The sequence below is a fragment of the Amblyomma maculatum genome, chromosome 4, assembly GCF_055883805.1.
Source record: "Amblyomma maculatum isolate TAMU_Amacu chromosome 4, ASM5588380v1, whole genome shotgun sequence".
NCBI lineage: Eukaryota > Metazoa > Arthropoda > Arachnida > Ixodida > Ixodidae > Amblyomma > Amblyomma maculatum.
In genome coordinates this window covers 146544635-146561394 of record NC_139347.1, presented here as the reverse complement: position 1 = coordinate 146561394, position 16760 = coordinate 146544635, and the positions used below count along the sequence as shown (strand labels likewise).

At 45.7% G+C, this 16760-nt stretch overlaps 1 protein-coding gene across 1 annotated transcript; it reads left to right on the top strand.

The window, feature by feature from the left end:
* Positions 1–1376: 1376 nt before the first annotated feature.
* Positions 1377–16298, top strand: LOC146193269 (uncharacterized). Its single transcript, XM_084600078.1, has 4 exons — positions 1377–1483; positions 4408–4554; positions 8225–8276; positions 16120–16298. The coding sequence occupies exons 1-4, from the start codon at positions 1382–1384 to the stop codon at positions 16278–16280; spliced, it is 462 nt and encodes a 153-aa protein (XP_084456204.1). The 5' UTR covers positions 1377–1381; the 3' UTR covers positions 16281–16298.
* Positions 16299–16760: the final 462 nt, after the last annotated feature.

Genomic DNA, 16760 nt, shown 5'->3' with positions numbered 1-16760 from the left:
GTTTAAGACTGTCCTATAAATATCTGGCACCTCTTCAATAAACGGGGTTTTCACATAGGGTGGCTGACGCATGAGCCTCGTCTCTCCTTCTTACGGCCCCCTTGGCCAAGACCCCGCTTTGGCGTAAGGGTATGGGATATGCCTGGCGGAATAAGAACATCTCCAGTTACATAAGTTATCCGATGGAATCCGTCATTATGTAAAGTCATCATCCTGAGGCTTCTTTCGGAAAGAATCACAGCATCTCCTTTCGACATCGAAGTAATATTTTTCAGTTTCAGCTCAGTCATTTTCTACAAGTTTTTTGAAGCCATACAGCAAGGTCGTCACCTGGTGGGTCACACCTGGACACATGCCGGCCTGTTCGCGACCGAAATCCAGTAACTGGAGCATTTTCATCCAGTGAACGTTTTTCTACAAGGCGTGGCTACTGTTTGGGTAGGAGGAGTGTCGAGTTGTCATGTCCGCGTCACTAATGTGCTAACGCAGCTAACGACATACGAACGCCGGCCTTTGCTATTGCGGTCGTTATCGCAAAGGCTGGCAGGACAGGAAAAACTTTTCTATGTACCTCAAGTATGTCGCCATGGAAACTAATTGCCACTTTATTAATTTATGTCGAGTTTTGAGAAATTTTAAAACAAGGGTTAGAAATTCACACGCCCAATATCGGCATGCATTCTTCTGTTCCAGTTAGGGCTTATGAACACATCGCTGTAAGAACGCATTGAAAATCACGCAATGTTCGCTACGTCCGCCGAGAAGTGATTTCCCGACGTTTTCATAAACGGGTGCTTAGGAATGTTTCCGGTTACAAAAGGCCGACATGGAACTTTTAATTCCGTTCCCGGGCGTTCACCCACCTGACCCGTTTATCCAGCGCCCAGATGCAAACAATTCTATTCAGTTAGTAACTTGAAACCTTCGAACGTTACCGATTGTCACGCGGGGCTGGCGCGACCGCCTAAAAGAAGGAGGCTCTTTTGTTCCATACCTTGGAGTTGAAAGCAGACGAATTTACTACTCTAGTGAGGCGTCCCGGTGTGAGAAGTCGACGAAATCTATTTACATTACACCAGATGCTTGCAAAGCAGTTGTTGCACTGGTTCAAGAAGAATTCAATATACCAACCGACTGGTTCGCAGAACGGAGATATTTCCAAAACAGGCAGGATCTACCAGGCAAGCAATTTCTACATACATCATTGCTTTCTATAATGCACTACTATGGGACTACGCATCTCAAGAAAAAAAACATCCCCGAGATCGTTTCGTGACAGGAATGTCTTTGAGAATTCGACAATGGCTTTTGTTGGAGGGATACAAACTCACTTTTACAGGTGCGTCTAGCATCGCTATGCAGTATGAGCAGATGAGTCGAGATGCGCAAGAAATCCTTGCATCTGTTTTTCAGTGTGTTCCTTGTGTCCTGGTTTCTTGCGCTCCTGTTCTGCACGATGCCTCACCAAGTCGCCAACACGAAGGTATTATTCGACACTCGGATTAATCGCTTATCAGTGCGCAAGGTACCTACTTTGCTTCAAGTAAGCGCAACGAACGGGGAGTTAACGTATTCGCTCATAAAAAATCATGATGGAGGCCTCAACACCCTCACGCGTCTTTCTACCGCTTACACGTGGCAGTACTACTGTGTTCTCAAAAGATAGGTGACACTTTTGTTTGAGGCAATGATTGGCAGTTTGCAAGAATCTGCGGGAAGCTACGATTGCTCCTAAGTATAACAGGCACAACTAAGCAGCGTCCGCCCAGCATGTCCGACGTAGAACTTGCCACAGGACAAAGACATTTTAAACGATCCCAACTGAGCATGGGAGAAGAGCCGAAACATGATACACAACACAAAAAATGCCTGCGTATTGGACCATGAATACAGGAGGAATCTTTGCTCCCTGCAGGCTCCTGGAAACTTAGTCAATCACTGCTTAATTACTAGTGGCTCTCTTCGTTTGAGAACAAAGTAATATTGACACGTGCAAACGCTAGGTAAACATGTAAGGTTGATGAGGTTTTCCCCATCATTTCATACAAGGGTGAATAAGTTAACACCCCGCGCATGGCACTTACTTGAAGAGAATATATATATTTCGCACTCACAAACGAATACCATGAGTGTCTCCTGAGTGTGTGATTTATTGGCGCATAACTGTAACATGTACTTGTTTCCTTCTTTTCAATTTTCTGGAGAAAATCTTCAGTTGGTAGATGGCGCTTAACGTCTCCGTCCGTTTGTTGAACAAACATATTGTCCACCTAACAAGAGCATCCTTTCAAATTATGTATTTCTAATGAGCGCAGCCCCAAGCAGTTCTTAAATATTCCCTTCTCTAGTGCATAGCCCAGCCCACCCATACATGTCCGCTAGCTTTAAAGTTCACGCATGAGCATTATGAACGACCACACACGAATGGGCAGATTAGAGAAGTTGAACTGCAAACACAACGCACACACACATCCACATTGATACGAGGCGTGACAGCTAGTCCTGTTTTTCGATATCCTTTCAAAGCCACCTACAGGGGGCATTATTTAAACATCCTGCCATTACACTTGAGCGCTATTCAGAATGTCGATAGCATAACCATTACTTTTGAATAGTATCCGTTAAAAGCTTTTTCGATTCTTGTCACAAAACATCAGAGGGTACAACGCTGTCAAACTAAATTTGGAGGGGAACCTCTGGCTGGAGGCCATACACCGAGCGTTGCAGCGAACACAAGCAGCCTTTAAACGCATAAAAGTTCTCCAGCTCTCTAGGCAGAATCTACTTTTATCCCATGATCATATGATGCCGGCAGACGCTATCCTGCTCCACTCGGTCAGCTCGGCGCGGCGGTGCGCACATTTTCAGTGGCGAGACTACCCTTCTCCTTCTCTCCGCACCGGCGCTCATGTGCTGCGATGTCGCTACCCTACCTCTCTCAGGTAGCGAGAGCAGCCGCGGTGAAAAACGTGGCGCACCTGTGTCGGAAATCGGTTTTGGCTCATGCTCACTGCCGATCTTTGTCAGGCACCGAGAAATGGGGAAGGGTAGCGTACTGCATGCTTTAGGTACAAAAAGAAATGTGCGCCTATTCGATTGCCTATATCGAACTTCCTATTATGCGATGCACAGCAACACATAAGAACAATGTAGGCAAGACCTGCGTGCTCCAGGTATACGAGGCACCTTTAGTGACATCTTGAAGTAGAGAAATCATGATCGAGCTTAGGAAGCTAGCTATAAGAAAATGACTAAGTATAGATTAGGAACACACCAGTGAAAATTTCTACCTTTCTGGGTGTCAGTCAATCCTGACTTGTTCTTCACTATAAAGAAATTGGTAAGCATACTTCATTTTTATACCTGAAATGAAGTGCACGGTTCTAAAGAAATCCAATAGCGCCATGATAGAAAAATGTGAAAAGCTGCAGTGAAGACTACCATTGTACCGTCTGCGTCTATTCTAATGCGCTCTGTAAAGATACAAAACCAATCTGTTATAAATTAACTTTGGTGTTTTATAGAAAACATACATCCTAGTTTGCTGATCTTCTAAATGTCAATGAAATATAAGGTGTTTGCATTAACTTCAGCTAATACCTCAATTTGACCGATGAGAGCGTACATCAAGCCTGTCGCATACATTACCAATGCGGCGCTGCAAAAGCGAAGTGAAAAGAAAAGCAGTCTCAGATATTCTTGCAGATGGTTTCATACAATCACGAAGCTTTATCTCTGGCCTCTGCAAGGGAAGTCTCAACATATGATCATAAATGGGGACACGTGTTATTCACGTGTAGTAGTTTCTTTTGTGTTCCCGATTCGACTAACTATATATGCAGTTTTATCCGAAAGACCTAATTTCCTTTTAAACAGGTTTCTGCACATTGAAAAGGTTATTTTAACCTTCTCAATAAGTCCAGGCCTATTTCTACATTTTCTCTTGAGGCCCTCTGCACCTTTCGTGGCTATACATTCTGCGAAACTTGCCAACACAGCACTCGAAGAGAAGCGGACATAAGCTTCGGGGTGCAAGAATAACGTCTGCGAATTTAGGACATAAATACAATGGAAGAATTACAATTGTTCTCACAATAGTAGGAAGATAGCGAAAGTATGTATTTTTTATTTTTAGAAAAGCCATTCTCCTTTTCTTCAAACACCAATGTGCATGAGCTTGTGGAGGTTATGTTGTATAATTTTCAAAATGTCTGGGGTGTTCTGGCTCAGTATTTCTCAACACGAGAACGATTTCTATATTCCCGATATAATGCGTCGCATAAGACGCTGGGAATGACTCAGTAGCGGCGACATTATTTCCGTATAACTTGAAGTTTCATTGTTTTCAGGATGGCATTATTATTCATAGGTTTTGGTGTGCAACGTCTGTCGGTTATTCCTTTGCAGCGGTACGAAGGAGTTGATATAAAATGTGTATCCAAAGGGGGCCTTCCTTCTACAGAGGATACTAATCCATGCAGTAACTATGAAAGCGAAGCATGTGCTTCTCTTTGTCCTGCTATTGTTGTTTGCGATCACGGCTACCTCCTACAGGTGAGTATAGTGCTTTTTTATAAGAATAAATAGCGGGCCGAAGTCAATTTTTGTTTTAATTCCCGTTTCCGTAAGATTGCATGCGCCAGGTTTTACTAAAAGTTTCAAGAAAGTGAGGAGTAGTGCACGTGACGCATGTTGACCTGAAATGCTTGGAAGCAGATGACACAAACCTGAAAATGAAACGCCCGAAGTCTTGCTTGAGTATAATGTACTCTAAAGATTCCTAACGTCCTGCTTAGGTTCATGACAAAAAGAAAAAAAGAAAAGCTTGGCGACACACTCATTCTCAAAGCGTTTCTCTTAGTGAAATTTGGACAGCAGGCACGCACGCTCCCCTGATTTTCTTTTTTCGCTAGTGCATCGAAAAATGATGGTCGCTACTGACATACGTTGCTCTCAGATCGAAAATAGTTTGGAAATTCTTGAAGCAACACAACAATGTCGCCAAATCTTTAATCTATCATTCATCCAAATATTTACACTTTCTTGCAATTGGTATACTCAAATACGTCTTCACGATAGATCGTAACGAGGTAATTTGAAGAAAATTGAGTACACCATTAAAGTTTCAGCTGAAACAGGTGGAGACAAGACGAATCGTTTTTCCTTGTGCGCATTCCTAACCTCCTAGGTAATATCGCGCTTGTCGTTAATGTACCTGCATACTACACTGTTCAGGGACTTCAATGGCAAGGTAGGCAAATAGCAGACCTTATGGAAAATGGTTGCAAAGTGTATCCTATTAATATTGGTAGATATTAGTAGAAATGGAAGTAATCATTCAGCAATGATTGATGCGTTTTCCACAAGAGAGAAGAGAAAGTCGTACAAGATGAAATGCCTCAGTAAGAAGAATGAAATTAAAAAAAAATCTAATTGCTGGGCTAGTTGGTGCATCACTCATAAAAGGATAGATTCACAGTGGTAACAAATAGACAAAAAGCAGGCGCGAGCGTATTGAGTTTCGGCAATATCGAAATAGAGCCGAAGCGGTAGATATCGGATTCAGTAGCCACGCGCAAACTGCACCACGGCAGAATGAGATAGAGTACTTAGATTTAGGGTCTCAGCGCACTTCTGATATTCGGATTTGCCCATACAGGACCCCATCAGTGTGTGGACAATTGACAGTGATATCAAGGCCATTATTACCGCGTGCGCAGTATAAATATATGACAGAGACAGTATCATGGATTGGTTTCCGAAGAAAACCAATTAGGTAGTCATTTTGAAAGCATAAAAGCTCCTAAACAACAGACTGCTCCAGGTGCCAGAGAATTGTAATGCAATCAGTACGCGAGCGTTGCCCACATTACCGAATAACAATAGAAATATAATGGTGCATATGCTGCAAAGGAACAGTGTAGTCTCAAATTTGTCAGAATGAACCTAGGTCGTTGTGCGGTCTTCGTGTTGTGCGACGCCTTCTATTGTGGAGATTTCAGGCATGCCTAGTATTCCGCATCTTACTGAGAGTAACCTATAGTTAAATGGCCTTGGTTGATCCTCTCTTCGAAGCAATATAATCCATCCTAAGTGCGCGATCTGTATTTGTCATTCCAAGACCTCGTGTCTTACGATTTGGGGTTTATTTCAATAATTATTACCATAGAATGAACAGTGTCAGCACCGTTAGCATAGTACTGGGATAGACTGGGATAGATACTAAAGATAAAGCGCACAGGAAACACACACAAGAGAAGCAGACACAGGAGACACGCTTTTTTCTTGTGTGGGTTTTCTGTGCGCTTTATTTTTAGTCAAGTAATGCACCATCTAGCCCAATTTCAAGTTTTCTTAAACTATTTTACTTCTAGCTATATATACCATTTTGTCTGACATGGAACGGCACTTCGCAATTGAAGAAGTAACAATCTTCCGCAGTCAAGATCCCGCATATGAGTTCTGTGATGTTAGCCATGTGCTTTTTAAAAGATGAAAAGCTATCGATTAAAATCAACATTCCGCACAAAACATTTCTATAATCCATACCTCAGTTTTGCCTTTAGCATAAGCCTATCATTGACTCTACATAACCCCTCGTAGCATAGACAAAGAGGCGAACATTTCTTTAGTGAAATAAGAGAAACATGCATTTCCCTCTATTGTGTCAGTAAGGGAACATGATAAAGCTTAATCATTGGCATCAAAATTTAGATAAGCAATAAAATGAGGTAAAAATAACACAGTTTGACTCTGTCAATGTATCCAGTCAATTACAAAAGCGTTCATTTCTTGACTTACCTAAGACATTTCGTACTTTCCAACCGAAATTTCGGATCAAGGTGAAAAAAGTTGGGGTTATGTCAGTTATATTTCGGTCTTTGTCGAAATCGATTTCCAACGGTTGTAAACTCAAATAAAAACTTTTAAACGAGCATATATGTATAGAGATGAGCTTAGACACTCATATTTTGGTGTTTGGTAGGGGGAAGTAGATTAGGTAAACTATCGCTCAGCTTAATACGTTATTAGAGTGATACAATAAAAACTAGTGTAATTTGAATTAAAATAGCCCATATTTACTCATACGTGAATGTCGCGACGATTGTTTTTCTCTTTTTTGCGCATAATTAAAAAAATTATTAAAAAGCGCGAAATAGTACCCTTGTCTCAAGAATATTGTGCGCTGTTTAGCATCTGTGGACACAGCGAGATGTTTTCCTTCCTGCACTGTCTGAAGCCACCTTCTCTAGCTGAGTTCCGAGTAGGAATGCGTAAAATATATCAGTAGGGTCTCCGAACACAAGCACCACAAAGAAAGTTTTATCCAAAATATATCTTTAGCTACTTGTACACTGCTTACAAACAGACACATAATCTCTTGTAATGTGTTATAGGTTACTACCAAGACATTCCCGAGGGCATCTGCTAAAGCACATGTTTGGTGTACTGAGCTACACCTCGGAACTAGAGCCTCCACGTTTAGCTGCGCGTGGGATCGCTGTTCCCGAGGAAGCGAGGAAGAGTGAACATTAGGACAGTGTGGATCCGAGGATTGTCACGTCCATCATAGTGGCTCACTATTTAAGGCAATCAACAACACAGCCAGATGACCCAGTTTCAATCCCGCCTTCGAAATTTAATTTCGATATATTCAAAATGAAAAGAATTCCAAGTTGTGGATATTGTTCCGAGCCGTTCACTACTGAACCCCTCACTGAAGGAACGTTCCTGAACGCGGAGCCGCGGAGAGCAAAAAAGAAAATGAATTACGTTCCTGACCTGTACTCCTTACGTTGTGACACTTTTTTTCTCACATCATCCCTTACAATTGACGGATCTTCGCTGATCATATGGCCATGTTCTCTTTAGCGACATGTCGGTGTTTAAGGAAATTCAATTAATGAAACATCATCAGATGAGTGTTCCCTTATTGGAGAGCCACCACTCGACACATTGAAAATGAGAGGATTGATTGTATACTCGAAGTACGTCGTTATGCCTATGCTGTAGTTTAAACCGGATCTAGAGGTCGCTCCGAGTTCACAAATCATCATTTTAGGCGAGCCACATTAGGCTAGTAGTATATATGCATAGAAGCCTGTGCAGTTTCCAAACAGTGTAGCTCCATCTATTGCTAAATGGCCACCACTAATAATGGGAAAACGCCACACTACGTCTGGATGTTATGACATTGTATTAATTGCAGCTGTTTTTATTTCAGACGGCAAATAATGCACGCAGAATATCATCTTCAAAAGCACTGCCTACGATTAGTAAGTACCGGTTTGGCAAGACAATTGCATTGCTGCTGATATATATGTTTAGCTAAATATCAGGCATGCCATGAAAGATAAGATACAAAGACGGCAATAATTTTATCGTTTCTGTAGGTACTTTGGTGTCGACAGCTAGCATTAAAGTTTTACATAACAATATTTAGAGCAATATTAAAATATATTTGCTCAGTATGGCATCAGCACACCTTATTAGGATCAACTTACTCTACAAATAAATACATAAATAGAGACAAGCTACTCGACCTGCGCTCTAAATGAGATCAAGCTGAGTGACGCGCGCGGCGGACGGAGAGACCAGACTGGACGCGGTACAACCAGCTGGACGTGGCCGCTATAGGCGGCACTCAAACAAGCTGTACCGCCGGCAGTGAGCATCGCTTTGCAGGAGGATGGAGGAAGATTGCAGCTCGCGGCGGCTTTTCACAACTCTGCGGCGCATCACCACACCGGAGGCGAACCCGCAGCCGCTGACCGCTCTCGCCATCTCGAGCAGCCTCAGCTACGAGCAACTAGCCGAGCGGTTTGCGGACCGTTTTGCCCCACAAAGCCCTGCGAGCGCAGCCAGCCTGGCTGCACCGGAGAGCACTGGAGACAACAACAGTGTCCCTCCCCCTACACCTGACGGCCCCTACGACGCCCCGTTCACTGTGACGGAGCTCAACAATGCGCTGCAACGCTGCCACTGTCGCTCGGCGCCGGGGCTGGACTGGTTAACCTATCGGATGATGCGAAGCCTGGACACGCAGCGTCGCCTGGTTCTCCAGCGGCAGATCAACCTAGTGTGGGAATGCGGGACCCTTCCTGAGAGCTGGCGCACAGAGGGCGTCTGCCCCATCCTCAAGCCTGAACACCCACCAACGCAGCTCGCGGGATACCGTTCAGTGGCGTTAACATCTGCGGCCGATAAGCTCACGGAGCACATGGCTTTGCAGCGCCTTAACAAACGGCCGCGGCGACGGATTTGGTTGATGAGAGGCAGACGGGTTTCCGCAGAATGCGGTGCGCAGCCGATTCAATCTCCGACGTTGTCAGCGCGCTCGAGCACGCGAAGGCGGTAAGGCACGTAGCGCTGCTGCTGCTGCTGCTGCTGCTAAACGTTTCAGGTGCGTTTGACGTTTGCCGGGTACCCATTCGTGCGTCGCTTGAGAGGGCTAGCGTGGGCGGGCGCTTATTGCGCTGTGCCGGGAGATTCCTGGGGGCGCGCTCTATGCGCATTCGCGTCGCGGGGGCTCTCTCGGCGCCTCGTCAGGTTGAGCTGTGAGTGCCACAGGGCTCTGTCTTGTCACCCTCTCTGTTCAATGTGGCGATGTCGGTAGAGCCAGGCTGCCTGCCTGCGGGCGCCCGACGTCATGTGTACATCTCCACATATGCAGATGACATCGTCTTGTGGTGCCTGGGTCCGCCGGGCGAGACTGCGCGCGTGCGAGGGTGCCCGCAGGACGTTCTGGCCGCAGTGAGCGACTGCTTGTGCGGCCTCAGTTTATCGCTCAGTGCGGACAAGTCCGTCGCAATGGCCTGCATCTCAAGCTCGTGCAAACGCCCCTCGCCGCTCGCACTAAACGGGACTCCCCTGCCGGAGCGTTGCTCAGTGCGGTACCTGGGGGTGGACATCGACCAGCACCTTTCCTTCTGTCCCGAGACGACCAAGGCCTGCCTGCAGATGCAGAGAACGTCCGCCGCTGTACACAGGCTCACCGGTCGATGCCAGGGCATCTCACAGTAAGCCACGCTGCGGCTCTACAACGCCGCAGCTGTTGGGGCAGCTTTCTACGCGCTGCCTCTCGTCCCGCTGCGCAAATCCTGCTGGAAGGAGCTGGAAGTCCAGCACCGCAAAACCATCCGCATATGCTTCAGCCTACCGAAGAACTCTCACTCCGAGGCGACATAGGCCGAGGCGGGCGCGTGGCCACTACAACTTCAGGCCACGCAGTGGGTGCTGCGACACCTTGACCTGCTCCAGCGCGCAGCGGACGGCGGCCCGCTGCTACAGCGGCTGCGTCAACACCCTCGCTCGCGTATGGGAGCGGCCCTGCTCGAGTACGTGCAGCTCACCAACGCCACGCGCCTTACAGCCTCTGCTCGCCCTGGCCTGCTGCTACGGAGGTTCAGCGAGAAATCTTCGGCATCGCGGGAAAGCGCACCACACTGCTCTGGGCAGTGCAGCAGCTGTCTGGAGCAGTCACTTACGAGGAACTTAGCGATCACCTCATCATCAACACTGACGGCTTCGTAGCCAGCGAAAGCTGCTCGCTAATAGCGGCGGCCACCATCCCGGCCCTTCAAATGATCAGGCAACAGCATCTTCCCTCTCTGGGTTCTTCTATTACGGCGGAGCTATTGGGACTGTGATGCGGCCCCAATTTGCTACTTACGCTCGCTTCGCCGCCGCCCAGGTGTGCCTTGATGTGTGATTCTCGCAGCGCGCCGTCAGCCGCCTTCGAAGAACTGGCCGGGGAACACCGTTTCTGTGCCAGATCCGCGCGTACCTCGAGCGCCTGGCGGAGCACGGTTGCGCCATCCGCGCACAATGGATACCCGGCCACTGCGGCATCAAGGACAACGAACGAGCCGACGAACTCGCGACAGCAGCACACCAGCTCCCGACCAGAACCGAGCCCATCGCTCTGGAGGAAATGCACGTGGTTACCACTGACCCTCTTCGAATGCAGCACTTCTATCTGCGCACCGCACGAGGTGAGCGCGTACGCAGCGTCAGCGGCCGTTCGTTGATAAGGTCGCAGCGCACAATGATCCTATGTGCGCGTGTGGGATGCTTGTTGTACGGAGAACAACGGTTGTACCACGGACTCGCGACGTGTGTGACGGCAGCGGTGCAGTGCAAATTCGCGAGCACGTGCTCCTCCACTGTGCCGCGCTAGCTGAGCCAAGGTGCGAGATGCTGGCGGCCCACAGATCGCATGTCGTAATCGCGGACAGCGTCAAACGCTCCTGTGGCCGCCAGGCAGTGCACGCATTCGCGAGCGAACCCTTGTGAGCCTGTGCGCGCCTTTCGACAGACGGGTGTGGAGGCCCCTCTGTTCTTCCTCGCCAGATGTGCTCGTCGTGACCGCATGCTCCGCGCGTGCTATGTCTGACGATAACGACCGGACGTCCCACTCCGGCCGTCAAGTGCAATGTGCCGTGCGCGTGTGTTTCCCCTTTTCTTGGTGACCGAGACAAAGCAGGCGCGCGGCTGGTGTGTTTAATTTTATTTTATTTACGTAAATCACATTATGGAGGCTCGCCCGCTGTGCAGAGTGCTCCAGCGTGCTACGTCAATCACAGGCGGGCCTCAAACAAACTCACAATGTGTGGAATGTACATAATTGTATTATACTCCTTTCATTTTTTCACCTAAACTGTCCTTTCTGCCTGTCGCTTACCACTTTGATTTCTCCTACCTGTCTCCTTGCTATCCCTTTATTTCCACCGCCCCAGTTCACGTGCTTCAGTTCACTTCGATAGCAGATACCGTTGCAGGTAAACTTTTATTCAATACCACCACTTACTACTACTACTACTATTATGAATATATGCAGGTTGTCATTCCCTCCACTTTCACATTCTGCATGTCCTCATTTTCTCCCAATCCCACATGAGTTGCTCATATTTTTCCGTTCATTAGAGGAGTCCCTACAATTTCAGCGAGTGTATATATGCGTTAAAATGCTGTAGTCTCTCGCATTCATGTTCTTATTAAACCAGGATGAATTTTCTACAAATAAAGCAGGGCGTACCTTTAAATGTTTTTGAAACCCGATGATATTAACCTATATATAGCGAGAAAATGAGTCGTACAAGAAAGAAACATTGTGAGAGCCAAAGGGAATACAAAATATTCCATTTATGCATTTTCGCATAGTAGTGAGCATTTTAACGCAGCTGAAAGTTTAACGTAGAAAACTGTGAACTGCAGTGTTGCGGTGAGGAGCTTTGACATGAGGCATTATGGCTTCAATTGTAAAAAACAAAGCGGAGGTTTATCTCGGGTAAACATTGCCATCCGAGATTAGGCTCTGTTAGGCGTCACTACATGGCCGTAAGGCCGCACTTCTCTATGCGATATTTTCGCTATTCATCGCTCTCTCTCTCTCGACCCACTCTACTTTCCATTTGCTTCTGATTCTAGACGAGCTGTATCGCCTGGATGTTCAGACTGAATCTGACGCCGGTACTGATCGTTGACTCACACGCTCTCAACCTTGGCGAGTCTGAGAAACCAAGCATCGAAGGAGCTCTTGCTAAATCCCCTGCCTAGTTACAGGTCATTCCAGCGAAGAGCCTGAGTTCACAGTTGACACGAAAGCTCGGTGGCTTCGGATTGTGTTACGAATGAGGAATACAGTCAAGCACGCAACAGCGTCGGCTGCAGCGTTAAAGTTGGGCCGTATACGGTGGTCGCTGGGTGTCCCAGGGCGCTGCAGACGACAAAACAAGATAGTGAATGACCTTTGGAGGTTCGGCTGCGAACTGTAGAGCTACGCTTTAAAAGGCGCCATGCTAATTTTCACCAAAGGGCATTTAATCAAAAGTGACAAATGTGTTTATAGTATTAAGTAATTATACTTTGCTACTGATAACGACCCAAATTTAATCAAAAATATTAGTGAATAACAGAGCGAAATAACTATATCAGTGTTTTGAATTACAGTTCCGGCACTAAAACGCACGTCTTCGAAATGCAGGGTGGTCCTCGGCGCGTTCCAGAAATCAAAGGAGCAAAAACATAACAGTGATGCCACCTTAATGGATAGCGTCTTAGGCCAAAATTATTTATTTTGCTCAGAACTTTCACGTTGGTGGGCTGCATGGTATAAGAGTAATATGTGCTTTTGGGAATCAGTATACCTTTTGCAGTGTAATATTGATTGCTGTGACTACATGAATATAACATTAAACTAACATTAGAACTAAACAAATAACACTATAAGCAAGACTGGGCATCTCTACCGCGATTTCGTATTGATTGCGACTGATATTACTTTCTAGACACTAAATATCACGTCTCGAAATTGCTTGTAGCTTGTTAAGATAACTGACGTTCTTACAGGGTCTGCGACCCCGCCGGGGTGGAGCAGTGGTTACGGCGCGCGACTACTGTTCCTAAGGACGCGGGATCGAATCCCGGCCTCGGTGGCAGCTTTTCGGTGGAGGCGAAAAGCAAGGCGCTCGTGTGCTGTGCGATGTCAGTGCACGTTAAAGAACCCCAGGTGGTCGAAATTTCCGGAGTCCTCCACTACGTCGTCTCTCATAGCCTAAGTTGCTTTGGGACGTTAAACCCCACAAAACCTTACAGGGTCTGTGGATTATTATGCAAAGCAAGAATATTACAGTAACAGCTACCGACTGCTACCACAATACAGAGAGGTAGCTTGTCACTATGCAGGTCTGTATAGGGAAGTGCCGTCTGCGGGCCACTTCCATTGTTAGTATGGTTTGAAAAAGGCATTGTTGGCGCTAAGGCTGCTAACAATGCGGCGGCGGTGAATAGGAAGTTGCATCTGTATTTGGAGGATTTATAGATATTGTCATTGGCGCAAAAAAGGAGTTCAAGCGGTGCAACAGTATTGGACGCTGACTTGACACGATTTGCTGGAAGCTGCCTTAGGTAAAGGTTTTGCTCCCGTAACAATAATTCAGAGAAATGGCGACACAAGTCAGAGGAAAATAAAATGAAACACGCGAGACCTGCTACTAGCTCTCACTTCTGAGGAAAGCTCCGTATTGCAAGTATCCTCAGTTCATCCAAGTAGTCGAACGAGCGGGCTGCACACTGTGACTGCAAGCGGTCTTGAGAATGTTTCCACAACTACGGAATCCGCGCGCACGTCTGTTGCAAGCACATCTGGACACCCTCGGAATCTATTGATCATGAAATCCCGTAGCTTTCATTGTCTCCGCTTACATTTAAAGTGTTGTATGCGCAAAGAAGTATTTTTCCGCATAAGTAACCAGTGTTTCGCAATCTCTACGTCTCCAATACCATAATGTGGTGCGAGCCCGCTGCACGCTTCTCTGCGGACGAACAAGCATGAGCAGTTCGGGCTGCATGCACCAGATGAGCGTAGCAAAATAGGTGATTGAGTTGTCGTCATTAACGCTCCCGCCTGCCCAAACTCTGCACTGCAGAAAAAACGCGCTGAAACTGTTAGACGCTCTGTGCAATGAGCTACGCCGGTAATAAAGGCCTTCCATGTTCATAGGCATTCTCGATTAGGGGTAGCGTAGTTCTGTTTTAGAAACATTTCCCACAACATAGTATTTGTTTAGAACCTAAGAAATGTTTTATTTCTGTTATCAGGCGTCGCTTCTGCAGTGGTAATTCAGCTTTTCTAGGCTACGTTCCTCTTACACTACATAAAGCTATGGGCTCACACGTTGAGTGACAATCGGAACTGGATATGAAATTTCCTTCCTACTAATTCTAAACGACGAAGTTTTCCGCGAATATACCAGGTCACTCCACGTTTTGTACCTATTATGTAATGACAAAGGAAGTCTTGTGAGAAATAGGCGCTGAGCTGATGTGTAATTTTCGGGGTTCTCTGGAAAGCTTTCTCTAACTGAAAGCAATTGTTAACACCAGGAAGAGTTGGGTGTAGTTTTTGTTATTCACTTGCACGTTTTACTTCATTCTCTCCGTTCCTTGTTATGCTGATGAATTCTTTGCGAGAGACTGGCTGTGTAAAGTGCTTTTTAAACGTCCATTATGGGGTTCACAAATACTAATCATGCCTTAAATGAAACTTGTTTTAGGGGCTTTTTCTATTGCGGTATTTATATTTTAAGCAGGTCCACGTGTAGGTGTCCTCCAGTGATCCAGTTATTTGTATTTCGTTTGAGACAATGTCAAAGTCCCAGGCATTTTCGCCATTTGCAGCGGCACCGTGAACTATATGGGGCGTTAGAATTCATGTGCTCGTAGGTACAAAATATTCCTCGCATGCGTTTGTGATCTTGGCATCGATCAGATCACTTATACTCAAAGGTTTTTCTCTAATATTACCGTCATATATAGCAGAAAACTCAAAACAATTTCCTCGCTAACTGATCTGTAGCCGCCTTTTCTTTACGGCAGCAGTGGTATGTTCCCTCAAGTTAACATTCGGGAAAACTCAACTCAATCCACGATGCTTCAGAGGCTGGCTGCCACCTTATCTCTGCTGTACTTTACCTCCCAGTTACATTGCTGTTTATATTTTCAGTTTGACAAAACAGAATATCGTTTACATCTTAAGGCAGTGATTCCTACCCACACACACTGTCACATTCTGCATGGTTGATAAAAGCAAAATGAGAACTGCCTTATGATAGAGTATGAAGTTCGGAAGCGAAGTATAAATTAGGAATGTAGCGTAAATACCTTTTTAAAGCCTCCTTTCGACATATGAGGTCAAATAGACAGCATGGCGTTGGTGTTATCCTCGTTTTAGGGACGCATCGGCGTTATAAGTCGCTTTATGCTATTTACATATACGTAATGCCACAAAAATGGCAGAAGTTATGCATTGAGTGACAGTCTTTCTTTATGAGCATCCGCAATTGAAATCTTAAGTTGTACATCGGTCAATGGTATCCGTAAAACTATACTTTTTACGCGCTTCCCGGCCGCCTCTCTCGCTTCGGCCACTGCTTGCTCCGATGTTGCTGCAGATTAGGGCAAGTAAAACTGTCTTCTGTTGCTTCGGGACAGTTACTGCGATACAATAACATTCCACTTGGCATTGCAAAGCAGCTCAACGGCATTACATTTAATAGACTCGAATACATGTGCTTTAGAAGAAGGCTCAAATAATGCGTGTGTTATTGTTTGTTTCAGTGCACATTGACTCTGAGCCCAGAAGTCCACTGTGGGTCCGGATGCTCGTGCTTTATGCTAGGACGTTTTTTCGGATTGTGCGTCGACCCCTATCGGCCATTTCCCAAACACATCGTGGGCTCCCACTACCATCTCTTCAGCCGCTACTAAAAATAAAATAAACTGTCCATGTGTTCCAATATGGTAAAAAGGGTACCCTTATAGCGGTTAACTACCAGTAACAAAGCACAGTATTACTTCACAAGGATCATAAATTCACCTTACACTAATTTCACAGGCCATGTACTGAAATTATTTTAAAATACGCATATTTCACACAAGAAAATGTTGTACACTTTCGGGGTGACCTTTGCATATTTCTCTCCTCCTTTAGTAAGCCTGTTTTTCATTCCCTAAAGCTCATTGCCTAAAGCCTAAAAATAAGCCTGTTTTCCATTGCAGTGTTCTTATGTCTTTTATTAGGATATATGCATGTTATTTAGTTTCTACTCAGTTAACTGTAAGCATCAGATAACACAGTTTCAGCACTGATGATTTAAGCACATTTAAAGTATGAATTACGGGTATAGGGCGATAGTGAGCGCTTTGATAATCACAAAAGTGAGGATAGCTTCTCCACACTAAATGCTTAGTTGTAGATC